General features: G+C 48.6%; 1 protein-coding gene across 1 annotated transcript in view; it reads right to left on the bottom strand.

Annotated features, from left to right (window-relative positions):
- Positions 1-8,118: 8,118 nt before the first annotated feature.
- ACAP3 (ArfGAP with coiled-coil, ankyrin repeat and PH domains 3) overlaps positions 8,119-21,377 on the bottom strand; it is a 78,461-nt gene continuing 65,202 nt past the window's right edge. Inside the window, 15 exon segments of the mRNA XM_069874764.1 lie at positions 8,119-9,456; positions 9,564-9,674; positions 10,346-10,455; positions 10,606-10,826; positions 11,301-11,393; positions 14,563-14,664; positions 15,087-15,191; positions 15,745-15,959; positions 16,473-16,567; positions 16,688-16,757; positions 17,367-17,575; positions 18,166-18,277; positions 18,695-18,795; positions 19,250-19,301; positions 20,997-21,109. Coding sequence (XP_069730865.1) covers positions 9,309-9,456; positions 9,564-9,674; positions 10,346-10,455; positions 10,606-10,826; positions 11,301-11,393; positions 14,563-14,664; positions 15,087-15,191; positions 15,745-15,959; positions 16,473-16,567; positions 16,688-16,757; positions 17,367-17,575; positions 18,166-18,277; positions 18,695-18,795; positions 19,250-19,301; positions 20,997-21,109 — 1,857 coding nt within the window. The 3' untranslated portion in view covers positions 8,119-9,308.

The following is a 21,377-nucleotide window of genomic DNA, read 5'->3' as shown; positions in this document are numbered from 1 at the left end:
GGTTTGGTAGCAGAAGCTTGTCTGAAGAGAGAATTTCTTTTCTTCAGGAGCTGAGCTCAGCTTGTGTGTTACATTCCTGGTGTTCTGCACTCGCAGAGCTCAGGCAGGTTGAGCTTCCAGCAGGTCTGGGCAGGGAGGAGAAGGTTATCGGCAGGAGTGGCTGAAATGACGGCTCCTCCTTTTGAGTTTCTCCGGGTCGTTGGAAGCCATGTGGGAGAACTCCCAGAAGATGTCCAGGTAGGTAGCATCTCCTGCAAAAATACACAGGAAGAGGGCATTAATCCCAATATTTTTGCTTTGCTTTGCTTTGATACTTCCCACCCACGGAGATCATGGTCCATCAGGGCATTTTCACTCGCAACTTTCACCTGGAGGTAGGAGACAGCTCTACACGTGATACAGGAACAGAGCCCAGCTTGTTAACCTTGTGCTGCCTCAGAAGGTTCTGTTTGGGCTTTCCATTCTTTGTTCATTAAAACGAGATTATTCATGAGTGAACATGCTCTCAAGACTCTTACTTCACTATCAGATTTGGGATAATTCCTCTATTTTAACACTATTGGTACTTTTTCCAAAGCCCAGGAGACAGCAGAGAGACTTCTAAGACTTGAAGGAGAGTTATTATGGAAGCTGAGTGCTCTGAAACACCGAGGTCTTTTCTTGTGCTACTTGTGCAAGAGCAGAGCTCCACGCAGTTGAGAATAAATATTAGTTTGCTGAAGACAGTGTTGAGCCAGGAGCAAAGACAAGTTAATGTACTGGTTGTCTGGTTTCTCTTCTGGCAGCCAGGCTTTCCATAGTTCGCTTCGGCAGGTACGATACCTGAACAGCTCTGCTGGAGCAAAACAACAACCTGTCGAAGGGCCCTATCAGGTAATAACAATTCTCCGGGACAGCTGACTCAACGCCCCGTTCAAACCACGAGCGAAGGCAAAGAGTTCACATGTCCCAGCAGTGGTTCTGCGATAGAATCTCCCTCGATGCAGGAATGATTCAGATTTATGCTGCAATCCTAGAGATAATCGAGCACCCTCGTTCCGTTGATGATATCTCTGCTTCTGTTTGCTGCTTCTAGGGTAATTTTTGCCGTGAGCTGGGCTGCTGAGCTCATCTTTACCTGGTGATGAACCCACGTGGCCACGGGAGAAAAGATAAGGCAACAATCCCAGCTATTCACCTAGGCAGGTACAGCTTTAGGCTTTCATACAGAGCTCCCGTGCCTTTTGCTTGAAAGATGTGTCGAGGAGAGGCTCTGAGACGCAAGATCCACAGCTGCTGGGGGGTACACAGGAAAAGACCCTGTAGGGGTTGGAAAAGACCCACCGGATCGTTGAGTCCCCACCCTGGGAGCATCCTCAAGGAGATCTCCTCCAGCTGCTCGCTTGACACCAGCTCACAGGGCAGGGGAATGCGCTGTTCCCTTCCCCCCAGCTAAAGGGTGAGCACACTCGAACGGGAGGACTGACTCTTTTCAGTATGTGAAGTGTGTCCAGCCCCAAAAGTCTTGAGAATAATGGTCTTCGGCATCATCCACGTGCAGGTGGCCAAGGCTTCTAACCTCAGCTCTATAATGAGGCAGGCTTTGACCAGGGTCTGTTGATTTTCAGGCACAGCAACGCTCAGGAAACATGATTTTGTGCCTGACCTACCTGTTAGCTTTTGATTAGAGTCTCTCGAGCTCCTCCTGAGCTGGTGGCACTCCCTGTTTCCACCCCCTCCAGTGCTGTCCTGTGCACATAAATACATCCTAATGCTACTGAGACCTCTGCCTTGCAGCCCGTGAGACATCACTGTCCCCTTCTGCTAGTGACAGAGCGTTCTCTGTGTGCATCCCTCACTCCCTCCTGCTGCCCCACCACCACCCCTGCCCGTCTTCCCTAAATAAAATACCCTCTGTCTCTGGGAGAAGAAGACAAGCCCACCCAGCTTTTCTACAAGGACATAACTTCATCTCCCCAGGGTTATTTATGAGGCTGCTGTTGAATTATGAAGCGTATCCGGCAGCAACAGGTAAGTAAGCACCAAAGAGGGTGAGTTCTGGTGTAGAGAACATGCAACAGCCACTGCTTCTCCTTGATCCTGCCTCAGGAAGGTCCCGAAGCATCACCCTTAGGGACTGGGACAGGGAATTGCTTTTCCCTCTTGCCAGTAGCTTGACCATGTTGGTAAAATCATGAACACATCCTTGTTTGAGATCATTAAATCCTCTTGCACGCTGGGTCTGGTAATACTTGGGTATGACTCCCATTACAAGAATCCTGCTGGTGTAGTAAAGAATTCATCCCACATTTTTGAAGCTATTTAAGCATTTAATCCTTGTTAACTACAGAAAGAAAGACATTGGAGGTCTGGGGTCCTGTAATTGCCTTGCAGTCTTCAGTGTATTTATTCTCGTGAGGCTGGGAGAGAGCAGTCTCTGTTTAGACAGGGAATAGGGAGGGAAAATGAAGCTCTGGGCTTATAAACTTACTGTAAGACCATGCAGCTCTCCTTCCATAAATGCCTTTAAGGACTGTAACGCTCCCGATTTCCAAGCATCCTTCCTGTTTCACTCCTTAGAAACACAGAGTGTCCTGAATTGGAATGGACCCACAAGGATCATCGAGTCCAACTCCTTCACTGAGCCTACCCGGAGTCATTAATTAACATTAACAGGGTTTATACCACAATTCCACAATTTGGTTTTTTTTTTTCATTTGTTTTCCATGCTAAGTGTGATAGAAATCATGAGGCCAGGATAGTCATTCCTTTTTTTTTTCCTTCTTCTTTTATTTCTCTGCCACAGACACACAGTAAGAGAGAAACGGGGGAAGGATTGCACTGGGATAGGTGGGAAAGGGTGGTCCGTGGGGAGAAGATTGATATTTCCATCTAGTGCAAGGTCTCCTTTTATAGAACAGCCACCAGGGAACATATCAAGCATCAATTGATACAGGTACTCTGAAGAAATATGAACGGGTGGGCTGGGGAGGGTGACCTGAGAGCATCACCCTCACCCCGAGAACCCTGAAATCTCATCATCACGAGACAGCATCACAGAAACCCAAACAAAAAAACCAGAGTATTTATGTGCTGTTCCAGTGCTGTAATATTCAAGCTGTGGGTTGCAGAGGAGAAGGAAAACGGGTTAAATGGGGATGCTTTTCTAGATCCAGTTAATACAGTCAACAAGGCAAGGAACCCTACATAAATGAATCAAGCCAGAGAAGGAGGAGGGAAGGAGTTTACCTAGATTTTTATTAACAGTGTTTCAAGAGACAATAGAAGAGAAGGGAGGGAGAAAAAAAGGCAGACACCACAGCAACAGGTTTAAAATTGTACAAAGATAATAACATACAGAATATCTGATTCCATAGTACAGGCTGTGTAGGGGAAGGGGGAATTAAAAAACGTGTTACAAAGTTGTACTGAAAGCAGGCAAGTGAAGGAGGTTAATAGGTTATAGCGTATTTACAGCAACGTCAGCCCCTGGCACAGCGACCCAGCCAGTCCGGGTGTAGCAGAGGTGGATTAATCAGCCACACGGAGCAGCTTTGACTCGGCTAAAGAACTTCTCTCTCTCTGTGCTGTTTAGATAAGAAGGGATGGGAGCCCTAGCCAGGAAAAGCTGATGCTATTTGTGAGTCAGCAGCCTCAGGTCTCGCGTCGAGAGCTCCCAGGATGGGGAACCCGCACTAAGACTCGTGTCCTGTTGGAAGGCACGATGACTGGAATTCCATCGAGACACGTCTACGGATCCACTGACCTGAAGGCAACCACCTGGTTGCTCCCAACACGTCACCTGCAGGAGCACAGGGACGTAGGACCAAAACATTCTCCTTCATGGCTCTCAATGTGAGGAAGGTGCTGAGACGTGTTTGTGGAGCTCCTATTGCAGGCAGCTCTCAAACCATCTCAGCTGCTGCACCAGAAACACACATGGTCCTCCTCATGCCTTGGAAACTCTCTTGGCTGCTGTCCCCACCTCTGTCCCTCATTCCCTCCCCGTAACTCTTCAGCTGCCCTGCTGTCTCACTAACCCCACACAGCTCAGAAGGGACCTACCTCAGCTCAAACTCCCTTCGAGGCTGAGGAGCCAGCAGGCAGACTGATATGAATCGCATTCCTATGGAAACAGCACTCTATATTTTGGAACATCAAAAAAAAAAAAAAAGCAATAATCCTGTTTCTTCAGATCTCCCACTCTCCCTCCTCCTGCTCGATCGCTTCTTCCCCACCCCCCTTTGCACCAGCACCACTCACACACACACTCGCCCAGCTCACCCCTGGTTTCACAGCCCATTTAATCCACTCATCCTGGTTTGTCTTTGGTTGAAAGCAAAAATGCTCGGGCAGCGAGGAGAGAGAAGTGGGTTCAGGGACAGTCGAGCAGCGCAGGAACAACACAGCAGCTCAGCAGCAGCAACTGTGTGGCAGCCACTGCACAAGAAGTTAATCAGTGCATTGCTTTAGGAGGTCTTTTATTTTTTCTCTTGCATAAATAATGGCCATTTTTGCTGGTCTGAGATGTCACTGATCGCTTTTACGCCGACCCCAGTCTCAGCTTGTCAAATCTTTTTCTTTGAAGACATAAATTCTTCCAATTTCCTATTTTTTCCTCTAGACTGGGAATTTCACATCGCAGAGACCATCTCAGAGACAACAATATCAAAGTAACCTGAGGCTTCCCTGGATGATACGAGGAGAGGGAACACTGAGGGTTATCATATTGACTTGCCAGCACCTGACTCACCCCGTTTCGAATCAGACCCCAGAGATTCAAACCTAGACTGCACGTCCAGGCACTCAGCTACAGGGTTTGGGACAGGGATTAGAAACAGTCACCCAGATCCTAAAAACTCAAAGGATGGTAGAATCTGCATGGCTGAGGCAAGGGTTTGGGTCCATTTCAGTTTTGACGATGCCTGGCATGTTGCTTTCTAGACAAAGGCAAATCTGATGTTAATTGTGGTAGCAACCAAGTTACTGTCACCGAGATAACACACACACTCTGAAAAGAATGAAGAGAGAGTAGTTTGGGCATTAGGGATTTCAAATGAGATTGTACAAGACACATACAGCTGTATTTGAAGCAGGAAAAAAAAAAAGAAGTTTGATATCCAGTCTTCCACAGCGCCTGGTTGGCCGTGGATTTTGCTGAAAACCAATTTTCTGTACAATTTCTCCACTCTCCCCTCCAAACACACATGTACCCACATACAACTCAATCAAAAAAAAATCAAATAAACACAGAAAACATTGAGACGTGCCTCCTTAGCAATATTTTTTTTTTTTCCTGGAGAACCTTTTTTTGTTTAAGAAACTGCAGGATGTACTGAAGTGCTTGATTATATGTCAAACCAGAGGCACCAAATGCCTCACGATCTGTATAATGACAATAGAAAGGGGGGGAGAAAGGGGAAAGGAAAATTGGGGGGGGAAAAAAGGCAGGTTTTGAAAAATATTCCCTAACAACGCTACAAAAAAATCCTGACATTAAATACAGACAAACTGTATTGAGTAAAAATTGCACTAGTCCTCTGGGCACAGCAATAATAAATTAAATACTTAACATTTCCACTGATTAAAAAAAGACAGCACAAAATCCATAACAAAAGAACATAAACCCCCCAATACTGTATGTAGGAAAAGTGCACAAAGTTGCTTTATACATTGAATCTAAATAAAGTACCAATACATGTTAAATAGATAAATTGTCTCGCAAGACACCGCTTTTTGCATCAGTATTTACATACGCTTTAACTTCATGGACTTCAGCAGCGAGTCTGAGCTTCAAGGGACTGAGCTGTACATGATTTTTGTGGTGTTTTCATGAGCCACTAATGCTGACGGTGAAATAAAATGCCCCAAAGCGGAAGCCGCTCCTCCAGCTCTCGCCGGCTTACAGGAAGGATCAGACTTATTTCTAGCTTCTCATAAAAAGCTGGAAAACCGATTGGGGTGTTTGAAGTTGCTGTACACGTAAAAAACATTGCTAGGCAATGATCATGCTGAAATTCATTACTAGAGTAAGACCGTGGCAGCGGCAAAGTGTCTGTTTTGATTTCAAGATCTTTGAAGGACCCGCAAAGACACCAACTTTGATTCCATGTGGTCTTTTTCTTGGAAAGGGTGTGACTTGAGGGGACATCAGCACTGACAGGTGTCTAAATTGATGCAGATCAGTATCAAACGGGATAGGATTATCAAAGAGAATTCGTTTCAGAGAATCCCTCGGTTCCTAACGCTGGAAGCAGAGCAAGTTCTTGGCAGGTGGAAAGCACCACCCTGCTCAGCAGGGAAGTCCATTTAAATTTAGGTTAACTTTTACTGGAAAGAAGAAAACACCCAATGCAAATGCCTGAAAGATGAAGCCCCACGAGAATGTGAAGTGGCAACCTGTAATCCTGCAGGAGAAATGCAGAGGGGGCAGTGATGCTGGCTATACCCTCACGTGGGTATCAGGAAGAAAGATATTTCATCCAGGGCGTCTGAAATGCAAACTGAAGGAGATGATGGAGCAGCACCGTGGCAAGAGCTGTGCACAATGCACATTTGGTATCACTTAGAGAGGTGTATGCCTGCAGACAGCCCTCTTCTTTCAGTGATAGGACTCCAGAGTCACATGTGGGAGCTACAATCAAAATACAGCCCCTACTTACAAAGAAACTAAGGATTTATACCTCCTAGCATCCCTCTGAAACTGAATTGTAGCGATGATGGCATTTTATGCCACGCTGCTCCATCCCACGCGTGGTTCTGAATCACTCCTGAGGATGCCACAGAATAGGAACACAGACCAAGTGATCTGTCCTCTGCCAGCTGTTATGGGCACGTCCTACAGCTTCAACTCTAGAAGAGTTCAGAGAGAGTTTTGCCTGGCAAAAGGCTAGAGGGGAGTTTCAGACCAGGCTTTGAGCAGCTAAGGAGGGAGGATGCAGGTCTGTATGGTGCGCTGCCCTTCCAACTCATCAGCGTGATGGGAATCAGCAGGTTCAGGCAAGCCAGGAGTCACACAGCAGGTTCAGCAGCAGGACTGACCTCCCAGGACAGAAAGATCGGGGTGATGGAGAAAAAGCCATGAAAAGCATTGCCAGTGATAGAAAGGCTGATGGGACCAAGCTCATTGATTTTTATTTTCCAGAATTGCTGGAAAGAGATTGTTTATTACTCAGAAGACAGGCAGATGAGGTACTTATGGGTATGGTTGAGTGGCAGATAGGTATGGTTGGACTCAATGATCTCAGAGATCTTTTCCAACCTGGTGATTCTATGATTCAGGGAAGCATGAAAGGCCCTGGGGGCAGGTTTTGCCCTGCTGTTGAGCAGCAGCAGTTTCAGCATAGCCACTAGGACCATTTCAGATTGGCAGCTGGGACAGAGATTGGAACTCAGCCCTGTTGTGCATCCCAAAGCTCCAAAGGAATGAGAAAGCTACAAGACCAAGATAGACTTGGAGATGCAGATTGCACAGACAGAAAACCACAGTCTGGCTGCAGCAAAATATGGGACAGCGCTTTCCTAAGGAAGCACGGACTGTCCTGTGAACTGAGAGGACACCCTACTAGAGTCTAAGAAGAGTTCCTTTATTGTTCTACTTCTAGAAGTGTGGGTGGACACTGAGTGCACTTGGTTTAGTCTCGAGTAAAGAGCTGGAGCACTGTCGCTTCGGTATCTGAGGACAGAATTGCATTAACAGAAATAACCTTGCAAAGGTTTAATCTGCTAAGGGCTGCGGTGCGACAGCAGCCAGCACACAAAAAAAGTAAAGAAGCCAAGCGTGTATCAGATGAAAAATAATACGGTTGTGTATCACTGCTGATGTAACGCAAGAGGATGGGAAACTGCCTGGTATTCTCGTGTTCCTTGTGGCATCCTGATGCCCTCTAGATCCCAGCACTATCCGTAAGGCACTGTGGCCCCATCCCCAGAGCCAGCAGCCAAGGTGCCCAGGCAGGGGGAATATCAGCTGCCACCCACGCGTGCTGAAAAGCTCTGCTATCAACTGCAGTTGAGGGCGTTAAGAAGAGGCATCTTACAGGAGCACATCTCAGCTTGGCATCCAAACTGCCAGCCAGAGGACAATGTGCTCTGTAAACCCTCCTGAGAGAGGAATGCACGGCAGCAGGATCCCCAGAACACAACACAAACATTGCAACAAAGCGCTCGAAGTAGAAACACATTCCCCCACTCCACAGAACAACACAAGAAAAAGGAAAGAAATGAAAGATTTTGCCCGGCATTGGAATTGGGGAGCTCAAAAGCCCCTGGGCCAGCTGCTGAGATGCCCTGCTCACATGCTTCAGCACGCGTGGGGAGGGCAGAGGGATATCCATGCAAGTAGAAGTCTCCTTCACAGAGATGCTAAGTCAGAAATCTGAAGCGACCACGAAATAAACTGAACCAAAGTCCAATTGCATCGTGCAAGCCAGCCGTTAGGCGGTGGGAGGTGGACGTGGCTTTTCTTCCCTGACAAAAAGCCCATCGCCAGCGACAAGCTTCTCCCAGCCTCAAAAAATTAGCACTGCTGCTTCCATAACACTGTGCAGGCTGCATCTTGGCCCAGGAAGCAGGCGAGCTATGGCTTTGACCAGCTAACCACCAAAGGCAAAGAAAAAAAAAAGGGGGAGCGTGGCTGGTATAGTCCTGAGAGCAATTAAGGTGAGTAGCCATCGCTCTCAATCCTACCCCTTCTGTTGTGCCTTCTGGAGCAAAAGGGCTCTGCCCCACGAAGCAGCCTGTTCCTGACTTAGAGGTCATCTTGGAGTTTTCTGAACTGGCCCCAGCAGCTCCTGAACGCTGCAGCAGCCCCACAAAAGAGCAAGGCTGCTGGTCACGCTGCCAGGACAGAGGGCTCCACAACACAATCCCTTCCAGACAGACTGTTCAGACGAGAACCCAGTGCATGGGAACGACACCGAAGCAGAGACAGGCTCATCTGATTGTATTGTCGGTGGGTTTCTCCTGACGATAGAGGTTTTCCTTTTCTTCTCGGGTTTTTTTTTTCCTCTTTTTTTTTTTCTTTTTTCTTTTTAAATGCTAAACTCCTCTCCCATACTCTTCACACACTCAAGTCCACGCGCCATGGTCTGTGGTTATGCCCTAGGAGTTTCCTACACAAAAATCAACCATCCAGTAGTCAAGCATGAGAACTTAACGCTAACAGGAGAGACCACTTTTTCCTCCCTGTGTGCATCTCAACCTATATGTGCAGGCATCAAAAACAGACCAATCCGCAAGAAACACCAATATACCAAGGATGGGGCTCTCAAGGCTTCTAGAATCCAGCCCAACTTCCAGAGAGCGAAGGGGAGGTGGGGGATTTGTCACTAACACTCATCTATATTAAGGCTGATGAACTCCTGTATACACTTTCTGTACTGCAGCTCGGTAGGGCTGTTGCTGGGATATTGACCTGGTTGTCCAAAGGGACCCTCTGCTTCTCGCATTTCCTCGTTCATCCGAGCCAAACGCAGCCTAGAGGGAAACAAAAAGCACAAGGGAGAGAGGTTTGGTTATTCCCCGGTGGTTATTTACGGGCAGCGTTCCCGAACACAGGCACCAGGAGGCCTGGCTGCACTTACAAGGTCACGATATCTGCGTTGGCTGCCTGGACAGCAATGCTGAGCGGGTCCTGCCCGTCGCCGTCCACCGCGTGCTGATTTGCCCCTCGCTTGAGGAACAAGCAGACCTGACTGCAGAAGGGAGAGAAAGGACCATCAGAGCAGGCAGAGGGCACTGTCCTTCCGTAGCAGGCACAGCTTCACTTACAGTGGTCTAAATCAGGAATCCCAGAATAGTTTGGGTTGGAAGGGACCTCAAAGCCCATCCAGTTCCACCCCTGCCACGGGCAGGGACACCTCCCACTGGATCAGGGGCTCCAAGCCCCATCCAACCTGGCCTTGAACCCCTCCAGGGATGGGGCAGCCACCACTGCTCTGGGCAACCTGGGCCAGGGCCTCCCCACCCTCACAGAAAACATTTCTCCCCAAGATCTCATATCAATCTCCCCTGTTTCAGCTCAAAACAGTTCCCCCTCATCCTAGCCCTGCACTCCCTAATCAAAAGCCCCACCCCAGCTTTACCAGAGCACCCTTCATCACTGGAAGCTGCTCTAAGTTCTCCTCGGAGCCTTCTCTTCTCCAGACTGAACAACCCCAACTCCCTCAGCCTAGCCTTACAGAGGTGCTCCAGCCCTTAGATCATCTTTGTGGCCTCCTCTGAACTCACTCTAACACGAGCCTAGTGCCCCCCAATCTGTCATGAGGGCAATTCTCGTTATGACAATGAAATTATTGATGGGATACAACGCTGATTCTCAGCCCAAGGGTGACGGAGCCTTCAGAGCAACGTGCAAAGACCTTACCCAGTGTGCCCAAGGTACGTGGCGTGATGCAAAGGAGCCCGGCCTCGGCTGTCTCTTTGGTTAACATCTGCCCCGTTCTGCAGCAGGAATTCACAGGCTATCAAGGAGCCCTGGCAAGAGAAAGGGGGATCTCTAAATGAATTCAGCCAGCAGCACTGAGAGGACACATAAGCACATATGAGGCTGTAAGGTGCCCACTGTCAGTGCAACTAGAGGCAAGACTCCATAATCCCAAACGTGGCCTCCCAGCCACAACGTACCCCCATCACGGCTTGAATCAGAGGAGTTTTGTTCTCATCTTCATCATTCACCCAGTTGACCTCAGCCCCATGTGCCAGTGCTTCTGCCATGAGAGGCAGGTTTCGGGCTTGTGCTGCCTTGTAGATCAACAAGCCGGGATGCAGCTCCCTCAGGTCCTCCAAATCCGAGGCTTCCTGTTCAATCTCTGCTTCACCACTTGACTCCTCTGAAACCTCGCACTCTACGGGGCAAGAAAAGGATGGAGAGAGATGACCCAAAGGTTTCACATTTCCAATTCTTATGTTTCCTGTTGTTCTTGGCACCAAACCTTCCTGACCAGCCACCCTGTCTTAGCAGTAGCTGCTCCCCACACTCCCACAGAGATCATAGAATGGCTTGAGTTGGAAGGAACCTTAAAGATCATCCAGTTCCAATCCCCCTGCCATGGGCAGGGACACCTCCCATGGGATCAGGCTGCTCCAAGGCCAATCCAACTTGGCCTTGAACACCTCCAGGGATGGAGCAGCCACAGCTTCCCTGGGCAACCACCCCTCCTGTGAAGAATTTCCTCCTTATGTCCGCTCTAAATCTTCCCCTCTCCAGTTTATACCCATTTTCCCTAAACCTATCACTACAAACCTTTGTAAACAGTCCCTCCCCAGCTTTCCTGCAGCCCCTTCAGGTACTGGTACCACCAACAGCCTGGGGCACCCACCTTCCTCTGTCACACTGTCCACCACCGAGCCAAACACCAGGATATCTGTGCTGCCGTCCGTGCTTCCTCCAAGCCCGCTGTCGCTGCTCAGACCTGCAGGGCCAACAGAAGACAAACCAAGCCCATTTTAATACACAGGCATCCCAGTCCCAGCTGAGACCACAGGGGCTGCGCAGAACGTCACACACACACTGCACCAGGCGCTGCTGGCAAGGGAGAGGGGGACTGCTAGCCCGGTTAGCCCCGCTCGATAAAACTGCCCAAGGAAAAATTGCAAAGCCTTATGGTGTCCACGTCCCCACGCTGCCCTTCATGCAGGGATGCTCCAACACTGCCATGGCACTTTGGACTGGCGAGGACAGCCCTTGTTGCAATCCATGAGGGATGCTGTGACGTAGACTGGAGCAGAGCAGCAGCAGAGACAGCTTTGCAGCAGGTTAGGCAGTGTCAGGAGCAAATAAAGACACTCCCCCGCTGTTACAACTAATAATCTCAGTTTCCATTCTACCCGTGCTCTCCTCAGAGCTTTTCGGCTGTCACTGGGGCACCTGCTCTTGTGACAGATTGATCATGACTGGACCAAATAATAATCAACAGCGTTTATCTCAAGTCAGATTCTTAAAGCATCGTCCACTGGCTCATTCACCTTCACAGACATCCCTTCCCTTCCCCAGTAGGGCTTCTCTGCTTAGGTGGGGAACATCACAAGAGAGCTGACTACATACAAGAAACGGAGCCGTGAAGAGATAAAGCAACTTGACCAAGGATGAACAACGTGTCAGTGGCAGAGCAACTTCGTACCTTTTCCAGCTTGCACCTGAAAGCAGTCAAGAAAATGACAAAAAGGAAGGAAGAACCACATGCAGAAATTGCCCCTGCAGGAACAGGGATGGCACATCTCTGTCTAGAGGGATGTCCAGTCCCCCTTGGGATCTCTGGCTGGACTCAGCTTCTTGCTGCTTTTAATTTCCCAATGACTGCAAGGGCCAGGAGTGTCTGTTCTCTCCAAATTCAAGAGGTTAAGTCCCAGTGATCTACCCCAAGACCTACACTCAAACCGCTGTGATTAGGAAGAAAACAAAGCCAGGTTGTAGCTAACAAAACTAGCCGAGCAGTCTTTGCAAAGAGGAATGGCAGGAAAGCCTGCAAGAACTAAAGAGCTGAGCCTTGAAAACCATAGCAGAACAAGACACCTTAAAGGCTCTGTTGAACGCTTCAGAGCAGCTTCAGCCAGGTCCCAGATAAAGAACAGTCTCTAAAACAGTGTTCCTGAAATCCCAGCTCCCACGTAATCCTTCAGCAAATGAGATAATCAAAGTGCAACAGGAAACGTTTGAAGAGGCACTTATCACCCTCAGCAAGTACGCAGACCAAGCCAAGCGGTGCAGCTGACGTGCCAGAAGGACCGGGTGCCATCCAGAGGCACGTGGACAAGCTGGAGAAGTGAACCCAGGTGAACCTGGTGACGTTCAACAAGGTCCGGCACATGGGTTGGGGCAACCCGCAGTATCAATACAGGCTGGGGGACAAAGAGACTGAGAGCAGCGCTGCGGAGAAGGACTTGAGTGTTGGTGGATGAAAAGCTGGGCATGAGCCATTAACGTGCACTCTCAGCCCAGAAAGCCAACCGTATCCTGGCCCGCATCCAAAGAAGTGTGAGCAGCAGGGTGATGGAGAGGATTCTCCCCCTTGCTCCACTCTGCTGAGACCCCACCTGCAGTCCTGCACCCAGCTCTGGAGCCCTCGGCACAGGAAGGACAGAGACCTGTTCGAGCAGGTCCAGAGGAGGCCACAAAAATGATCAGAGGGATGGAACGCCTCTCCTGTGAGGACAGGCTGAAAGAGTTGAGGTTGTTCAGCTTAGAGAAAAGAAGGTTCTAGGGAGACTTTAGAGCAGCTTCCAGTACTGAAAAGGGGCCTATAAGAACCTTTTTTAGCAGGGCCCGTTGTGACAGGACAAAGGGTAACGTTTTCAAACTAGAAGAGGCAAGATTTACCCTGGGTATGAAAAAGAAAAGTTTTACAGTGAGGATGGTGAGACACTGGCAGAGGTTGCCCAGAGAGGCAGTGGATGCCCCCATCCCTGGAAACATTCAAAGTTGGGTTGGATGGGGCTCTGAGCAACCTGATCTGGTTGAAGATGTCCCTTGCCATGGGGTTGGACTGGAGACCTTTAAGGGTCCCTTCCAACCCAAACCATTCCACAATTTCGTATCTCTTCTCCTGGATTTGCTGTCAGAATATCATTGTTTTTTGCAGAAAGCAAACACACTGCTCAGAGAGCCTACACTCTGTTATGTCAGCACAAGAACGACTCCAATGAGGCCATATGGCACTACTCTAGATTTCCATCAAAACAAGAAAGGAGGATCTGGCTCCTATCACATGAATGTTAATAAATCAAATTTCCAGTTCTGTTTCTCCTTAATCAGCAATAGAATTCCTATTTTCTTCTACAGAAGCAAGACAAGGCTGCTCAAGTCCTGCATCTCCCAAATGTTGTTCATTAATGACACTGAATTCCTTCAAACTGGAATAGCTTTTAAATCCTTGATTCAGACAAGCCCTAAAGCCTGTGATTTTCTGCTGTGCTGACTCAGGACCTTAAATATTTCTCTTAAGTTCATACAATGCCCAGTAAGGTTTAAAAAGTTACTGGTCCTCAGCTGAGGATGGTAATGGACCACACGAGCAGACTGCGAGACGTGGAGCATTTCAAGCAAGGGGACAGGATGAGGGGGAATGGCCTCAAGCTCCACCAGGGGAGGGTCAGGCTGGACATCAGGAAAAAAGTTTTCATGGAAAGGGTCATTGGTCCCTGGCAGAGGCACCAGGGAGGGGGTTGAGTCACCTTCCCTGGAGGGGTTTAAGGGACGGGTGGACGAGGCGCTGAGGGACATGGGTTAGTGTTTGATAGGAATGGTTGGACTCGATGATCCAGTGGGTCTCTTCCAACCTGGTGATTCTATGATTCTAAGCACTTCTCTCTGCCACGAGACCCCCACAAGTACAAGATTGGATCCTTTACCTCATCTGAAGGACACTCATTCCTTTAAGATGTAAAAACCTGACTGCTGGAAACCCTAGGAAGCTTTTTGCCTTTTGAAAGCCAGCCAGCCTGCCTTTCCCACGAGGGTCTGGTGTCGTATGGGTTCCAACCACTTGGCCAGAAGAAAATACACAACTGCCTCTCTGCAGCTTGGTTTGGACAAGCAAAATTTGGATGTCTCTTTTGCTGCTAGCTGCCAGAGCGTCACCTTACCTCCGTCCAGGAGGAACGGCGTACCGCTCCCACCGGGACCAATGCCACCGCCACTCCACAGGCCACCTGTTGGCGGATGCTGCATAGAGATGTGGCTGGCACCTAGAGGAAGGTGGACGGAAGATGAGGGGAGTTCATTGTCACAAACAGGGAAAAAAAAAAAAAAAAAAACTGTCCGCAGTAAGACTTGCTAAAAAAAGGAGGAAAAAAACCCAAAATTAAAAGCCAAAACTAAAACCAGAAAAAAAAAGGCCAATGGAATGTATAGCCTGGGAGTAAAAGATGTTGGGGAAAAAAATCCCATCCACCAGAATGCAAACACCAGGGACTGACTAGGGAGGAGATTAAAATAAGAGTAACTAAAGAGCAACGTGCTAGAGCGTTTTCATCTAACTCCCCATCGCTCCTTTGAAGTATTTAGCCTCTCTCCAGTGAGGCTAACCTTGGGTTTGGCGCGATGCACATGCCCTAGAAGAGCTGGGAGGTCAAGGTTCCAGAAGCAGAGACACTTTCTTTGTACTTACTGCGTGGGCCGGAGCCAGCACCAGTGTCAAAGTAGGAGAAGAGAGAGTCCAGCTCATCAGGGCAGAAGAGGGAATCTCGACGGAACTTCCTCTCCAGTGTAGCTGCTGTTTGACACGGAGAGAGGATGAAATACCTAGTTAATAATGTGCAAATGAAGAAACAAGACAGTTCTACAGCTGTACCTACACAGGCTGAGCTTGCACGTGCGTTCAGCACTACGTACACCAAAAGATAACAAAGAGGAGGTGACAAACTACAGAAAAATTCATCCCAGAGTGTTTTGAGCAGCCAGAGCCCTCCATAAGCACAGGCTCTCTTACAGACCAGGCAGGGAAAAAGAGAAGGATTTGAAACTTATTAAAAAGCAGGAAGCTGGAATACAAAAGAAAAGGCACAAAGCAAGCTCAGAAGTTGGTGGATCACTCTATGATCTCCTCTAGCCGCAGGGACCACCTTAAACAGATGGAAAACGTTAGGAAATTGCTCTAAAGTCCTGTTCTGTACAACAGCATTTTTGCTTATACCTCTGGCAGGCTGCGGGTCCTAGAGAAAGAGGGGGTCACACATGTTATTAGGGCAGCACGTCCGCACCTACAGAGAGCGGTGGGCAGGCAGACACAGCTCTGCACGGCGACTGGGGCAAAGGAGGGTTCTCACCTGACGATAACATGGCTGGGGAGGCATTGCCTGCTTCGTGGCGGTACTTCCGACGAGCCGTGGGGGCTTTCGTGGTGCTGTTGTGTCTCTGGCACTTCTTCACACACCAGCGTCGAGGTTTCCGCTCGTTCTCCGTTAAAGTCTCCCCGTTCGGCAGCTTCTTCAGGAATTTCTTCTCCACGTACTTCACCTTGATCCAGGCTTCCTTGTCCTGCCTAAGAGAAGAACGGCATAGAAGCTGTGTGCTGGGCCACATGAACGGCTTAAAGCAAACAGCCACAAGGAGATGGAGCTGCTTTGGGTCATTTTATCAGCCTGGCTTTGAGACCTAAAAATCACTGAGCTCTGTATTAAAAGGGAGAGTTTCTCCAACCTAAAAATATCTCCCATTTCAAAGCAAAAGTAACGAGCGCAGTGTGGAGGTGAGAGTGGAATGATGTTCAGCCCCAGGCAACACCCTGTGCTTCAGCTACATGTAGTTGAAAGGTCCCAGACCAGGTAAATCCAGCAAGCCCTGGTTCCCAAGCGTGTTTCTCCAGGTAGCTGGCTGGTAACGCCCCACTGACCCAGACTAGCTAGGGAGGGATCACCTGAGTGGTTTGGAACCTCAGCAAACAGCCAGTCACACTCAATCTGACTTTCCAGAGAGTTCAGGGTGCTGGGTTTGGATGTATGGATGGATAGCTTTCCACAGGACCAAGAAGACCAGCGTGTGCTCCCAGACTCACCTGGAGCTCCCTGCTGTTGGCTTCTTAAGTCCCAACTCTTCACACTGTGCTTCATAAATCTGATTCATGGTGCTGTTTCCCAGCTCACACATCAGCTGCAATACAACAGTGAATTAATAAAATCCTTGGAGAGGAAGCTAGCCTCTAGCTTGCCACCAAGACTCCCTCCATGCCCATCATTTCTCTATCTCTTGCCATTAAAAGCCAACACTCACTTTCAGTAACTCTGGCTCCCAGGAATCCAGTGTGAGAGATCGAACTTTAGAGCAGTGAACACCCAGACTCCTATTTAACAAAAACGAAGAAAACTGAAATGGTGACATACCTCAAAACAGACCTGCTCATGCATCATAAGATGAACAAGATCAACCCAGTTTTTATGTATTTATCTATACAGATGCAGAATCATAGAATCACCAGGTTGGAAAAGACACCGGGTCATCGAGTCCAACCATTCCCATCAATCACTAAACCATGTCCCTCAACACCTTGTCCACTTGTCCCTTAAACCCCTCCAGGGAAGGGGACTCAACCCCCTCCCTGGGCAGCCTCTGCCAGGGACCAATGACCCTTTCTGTGAAAAATTTTTTCCTAATGTCCAGCCTGAACCTCCCCTGGTGGAGCTTGAGGCCATTCCCTCTCGTCCTGTCCCCTGTCCCTTGGGAGAAGAGGCCAGCTCCCTCCTCTCCACAACCTCCTTTTAGGTAGCTGTAGATGTAGCTATAGCAGAGGTTTATGCACATGCACCTGCACACACAGGTACAGCAGCAAGCAATGACTTCCCAATTTATCTGTATAAACATTATAATCAGCTGTAATTCAGGCTCCATCATTTTTTCAAAGAGTTTGCAATCCCCACCCTGGCTGGCAGCACGCAGCACACGCACGCAGTACCTGTGGATACCAGAGCACTCGATGCACAGCAGGATGCCCAGGTTGATACTGGCCCAGCGGGGATCGGGCTGGCCGCAGTCACAGCACTGGTCGTTCCCAGGGGTGCTCTGCACCCTCTGCAAGATGGTCTCTCCCTTCACGCTGCGGTCCCGGGAGTCAGTAGCAGAATCAATGCTGCTAGTTGATGGGGATGCAGTCCGGTCAAGCCTCTGCAGGGGGGGAAAAAAAAAAAAGGGTTCTAGGATTCTGCAAAGCCCTGTGGAACAAATCGGAGCTTTGCATAGCAGAGGCGCTGATAGGAAGCATTATCTGAAGAAGAATAAACTTGGGTTAGTCCGAGAAGGGAATGAGTAAAGCCTCATTAATCTTGATGACTGCCAGAAGACGGCACCGCACCCCATCCCCGCTCCGAGATCGCGGGCAGCACGCAGAGCCCAGCCTGACAAACTATTTGCTATCACAGTGCCTCGTTTGCACTTGTCCCAGCTAGGGTGAAAGCTCTTCCCAGTGGAACACAATTCCTAGGGGAACATCAACCAAGAGAGTGATGGCAAGAAAGTGAACTCGTTAGGACAACACTGAATTAAAGCCTTGCCTTTTCCCAAGTCCATGTTTATCAGCGTGGCTTTGGTTGGTGAATAATTGTTGCCTTCGAGTTGGCACTCACATCTGCTCTCTTCCTTGAGGGCAGGGGGATATTTCCAGATGGTCTACTCAAGCACTCTGGACCCGACTCAGCCCAGAAGCCCACTATGAGGGTTCTAAGACTATTATTGATCGTTCACAGCCCCTCACTCACCTCAATATAGTAGCTGTCGGGACTCTCCCGGTACGCAGAAGCGATGCTCGCTTGGACAGCCTGAATCCAGGCCTGACGCAGCTTCTCCGAGTCAGCCTGCAGCATGCAGCTCCTGCAAAGGGAGGAAAGGAGTCGGAAAGAGAAAAAGGACCAGGGTGCACGTTTTGGTCAGTACTGTTTCACTTCACCCTCAGCACTGTCATTCCGACAGGGGCAGCGCCCTCATCTGAGAGGCAAAGGGGCAAAAATTAATCCTACAAGCTTGTACCGTCAGGTCTTTCCTCTTCAAAAACTCCAGGCAAGTCTTCTAGCTGTTTAGAAGAACAGTCTGTATGTACGTTAGTACTTGTGGTCTAAATCTGGCTTACGCTGATGTCTGAAGAACTTTATGGGGACTCTGAAGTACAGGCAATGGTATCTCACAGCCAACATTTAATAGCCCAGGGCAGCATCTGCTCAAATTTAATCTCACAGTTCCACGCACAGTCCAGCTACCACGAGGATGGCCTAGGGAAGCCACCAAACTTACTTGGTAGGTGAGACGACCTCAAAGCAAAACCTCCTCTCTATGTCTTCACACGGCTTGACAGTACAGAGCCGCAGGTCTTCCACCACTACCGTGAGGACATCCTGAAAGGGTGAGAAAGGTTGCTTTTTTGGCTCCCTGAAGCTGTGCCATAATCAGACCTCTTGGAAAACTCCTTCTCAAGCCCTGCTGGTTAGCAGGTGCCCAGTTCAGAGCGAGCTGAGCCAGCCCACCACTGCATAGCTCCAGGGCAACAGGAAGGGGTTATACAGACTCAAAGCATGGGACAACATGCACATGAAGAAGCAGGCTTACTGGGGACTTCACCAGTTCCCTCTGCTTAACAGGAATATTTAGAGCACCCCAAATAGCATTTGCTGCCACTTATTTTTCAGTACAGTCCGACTCTGGAGCACAATAATGCCCCTCTGACCCAATTCCCATCCCCACTTCTTCCACCCCACTCCCCAACCACAGTGCACAGGTCTGCAGCAAAGCAGGACAACAGACAAGTTGATTGATTAATCCACCACCATCATTTAGGGTATTTTCACTGACCTTTAGCTTTTTCTGGTACACCAGCTGACTGTTCTGTATGGAGAACCACCTCCTGCGGGCAGAGAGGCAGAGACATCAGAACAAGCGAAGAGCAGAGCTACAGGGATGTAGTTTGTTCTGCAGCAATGCAGGACAGCTCTCCATTTAAAAAAAATGCTTTGAATGGTATATGCCTTGAATTGATCCCAAAGCCAAGTAAAAGATCTCCTAATATCATATTGTTTCCCCATTATGCGAGAGGAGGAAATGTAGGTCAAAAAGACATTGATCTCATGCATTAGAAACTCACTGGAAGAGGACAAATCCTTCTGCACAACCATGTATGAAACCCTTTGACTGTCCCAGGGGAAACTAAACACATAAATATCGAGCAAGGCTAGAACATGAAACCTTTGCTTCCAGTTCCCCAAGGGCTCTGGCAGCCGCAGAGCCTCCTGCCTAGTGCAGGATGCATACGAGCCTGGCGTTCCCAGTGACCTATCAGATGGAATATTTATAAATTATTAAGAGCAGGGTCAGTGCACAGAAAGCCATTTCTCAGGTCCCAGCAGCACAGTTTGATGTTTCCACTCTCACATATCTCCCTGTCCCAGAATGGATAGGTTTGACAGCAGGACATGCCCTGAGCATGTTAGGTTAGCTTAGGGATATGATTTAGAAGTGGACAAGTACAGTCAGAGTTGATAATCTCAAAGGTCTTTTCCAACCTAATGATTCTATGATTCTCTTAATCATCATGTATTTACAGCTTTCCTAGGGCAAGACTCGAGCTATACTGTGCCCTGTCTTCCCTCCACGGAACCTGGTCACTCTTCCCTCGGGGAAGGCACTTTTTTTTTTTAATTTCCTGGCATTCATGAAAGAGGCAGCAAAACACAAGCTGGCTCATGCCATGATGCAGCTTAGGGGGGATACACAACTTCATAGGAAGAAGCATATGTGGTTTTGAACAGGAAAATAACGATCACTTACATAAACTACACTCATCTAGCTCATTTACTGACTAATGTACATGTCTCCAACACACCAGAATCAAAGCTTTGCAAGCTCAGCACTTGAGTCATAATGCGCTAGTAGATAATTTATGAGGCCTTAGAACATCACTGGAGTGAAGCAGCTGCTTACTCCCCTTTGCTCTGAGCTGACTTGGCGCCACACTGCCCGGTTAGTGGGCTGATAAGGCTACATTAATCTCGTCTTGAGATGCTGTTCATCTCAGGAGGACTTGCTCCAATATCACTTCAATTGAAAGGGACCTCTTCAGATCACCTAGTCCAACCCTCCTGTTCAAGCACAAATCCATAAGATCCCCCTTGAGCCTTCTCTTCTCCAGGTTGAACAGTCCCAGCTCTCAGCCCTTCCTCAAATGAGAGATAATTCAGCCACTTAATTATCTTCGTGGCCTTTCACTGGACTCTGCCAGTAAATCCACATCTTTCTTCTGCAGGAGAGCCCAGAACTGGACACAGGATTCCAGATGGGGCCTCACCAGTGTTGAGTAGAGTAAGGACCACATCCCTCAACATCTATGCAAAATGCTCCTGAAAGAAAAGTCTCTGTATGCAGAAACTATCAAACCAAGCCCATCTGAACTATTTTAGCTATTTAGCTTTTAACTACTTCACTCAGAATCCTTCCAGTGATGGTAACAGTTGCTAAGATCGCTAAAAGTGAAGCGTGTTCCTGTACAGGCAGTATTAGCTGTGTTCTGTCTTATCCCAAATATTAAATAGGAGTTACTACTCACCGATTCCACGTTTTGAAAGCATTGCTAGCTCTCTTGAAGAGGTAGCCTTCCATGACCACTCCATTCGGGGCATCAACATTAAACTCCACCTTTGAGTCATCGTAGGAGAAATCCTGCAAACAGAAAGAGACTGAGACTCTAAAGTCACTGCGATCTCTAGGATGGAGATGAGACCAATGAAAACATCAACAGGAGAGAAATATCTGTGTTAAAGTCCTAAGGTTCAGGCAGAGCTCTGTGTCACAGCACATCCCTGCGTCTCAGCAGGCTGCAGCCAGGAGCAAGTCATGAATTATTCTTATTTTCCTAAGCCTCTCTGTTCCTAGTGTCTGCAGGGAAGCATTACACATGCTGTGTTTCCCATCTCTGGCAGCTGATAAG

This window comes from Phaenicophaeus curvirostris, chromosome 22 (assembly GCF_032191515.1).
Source record: "Phaenicophaeus curvirostris isolate KB17595 chromosome 22, BPBGC_Pcur_1.0, whole genome shotgun sequence".
Taxonomy (NCBI): Eukaryota; Metazoa; Chordata; class Aves; order Cuculiformes; family Cuculidae; genus Phaenicophaeus; species Phaenicophaeus curvirostris.
The sequence above is the reverse complement of the archived record's forward strand: the minus strand, read 5'-3'. Positions and strand labels throughout refer to the sequence as shown.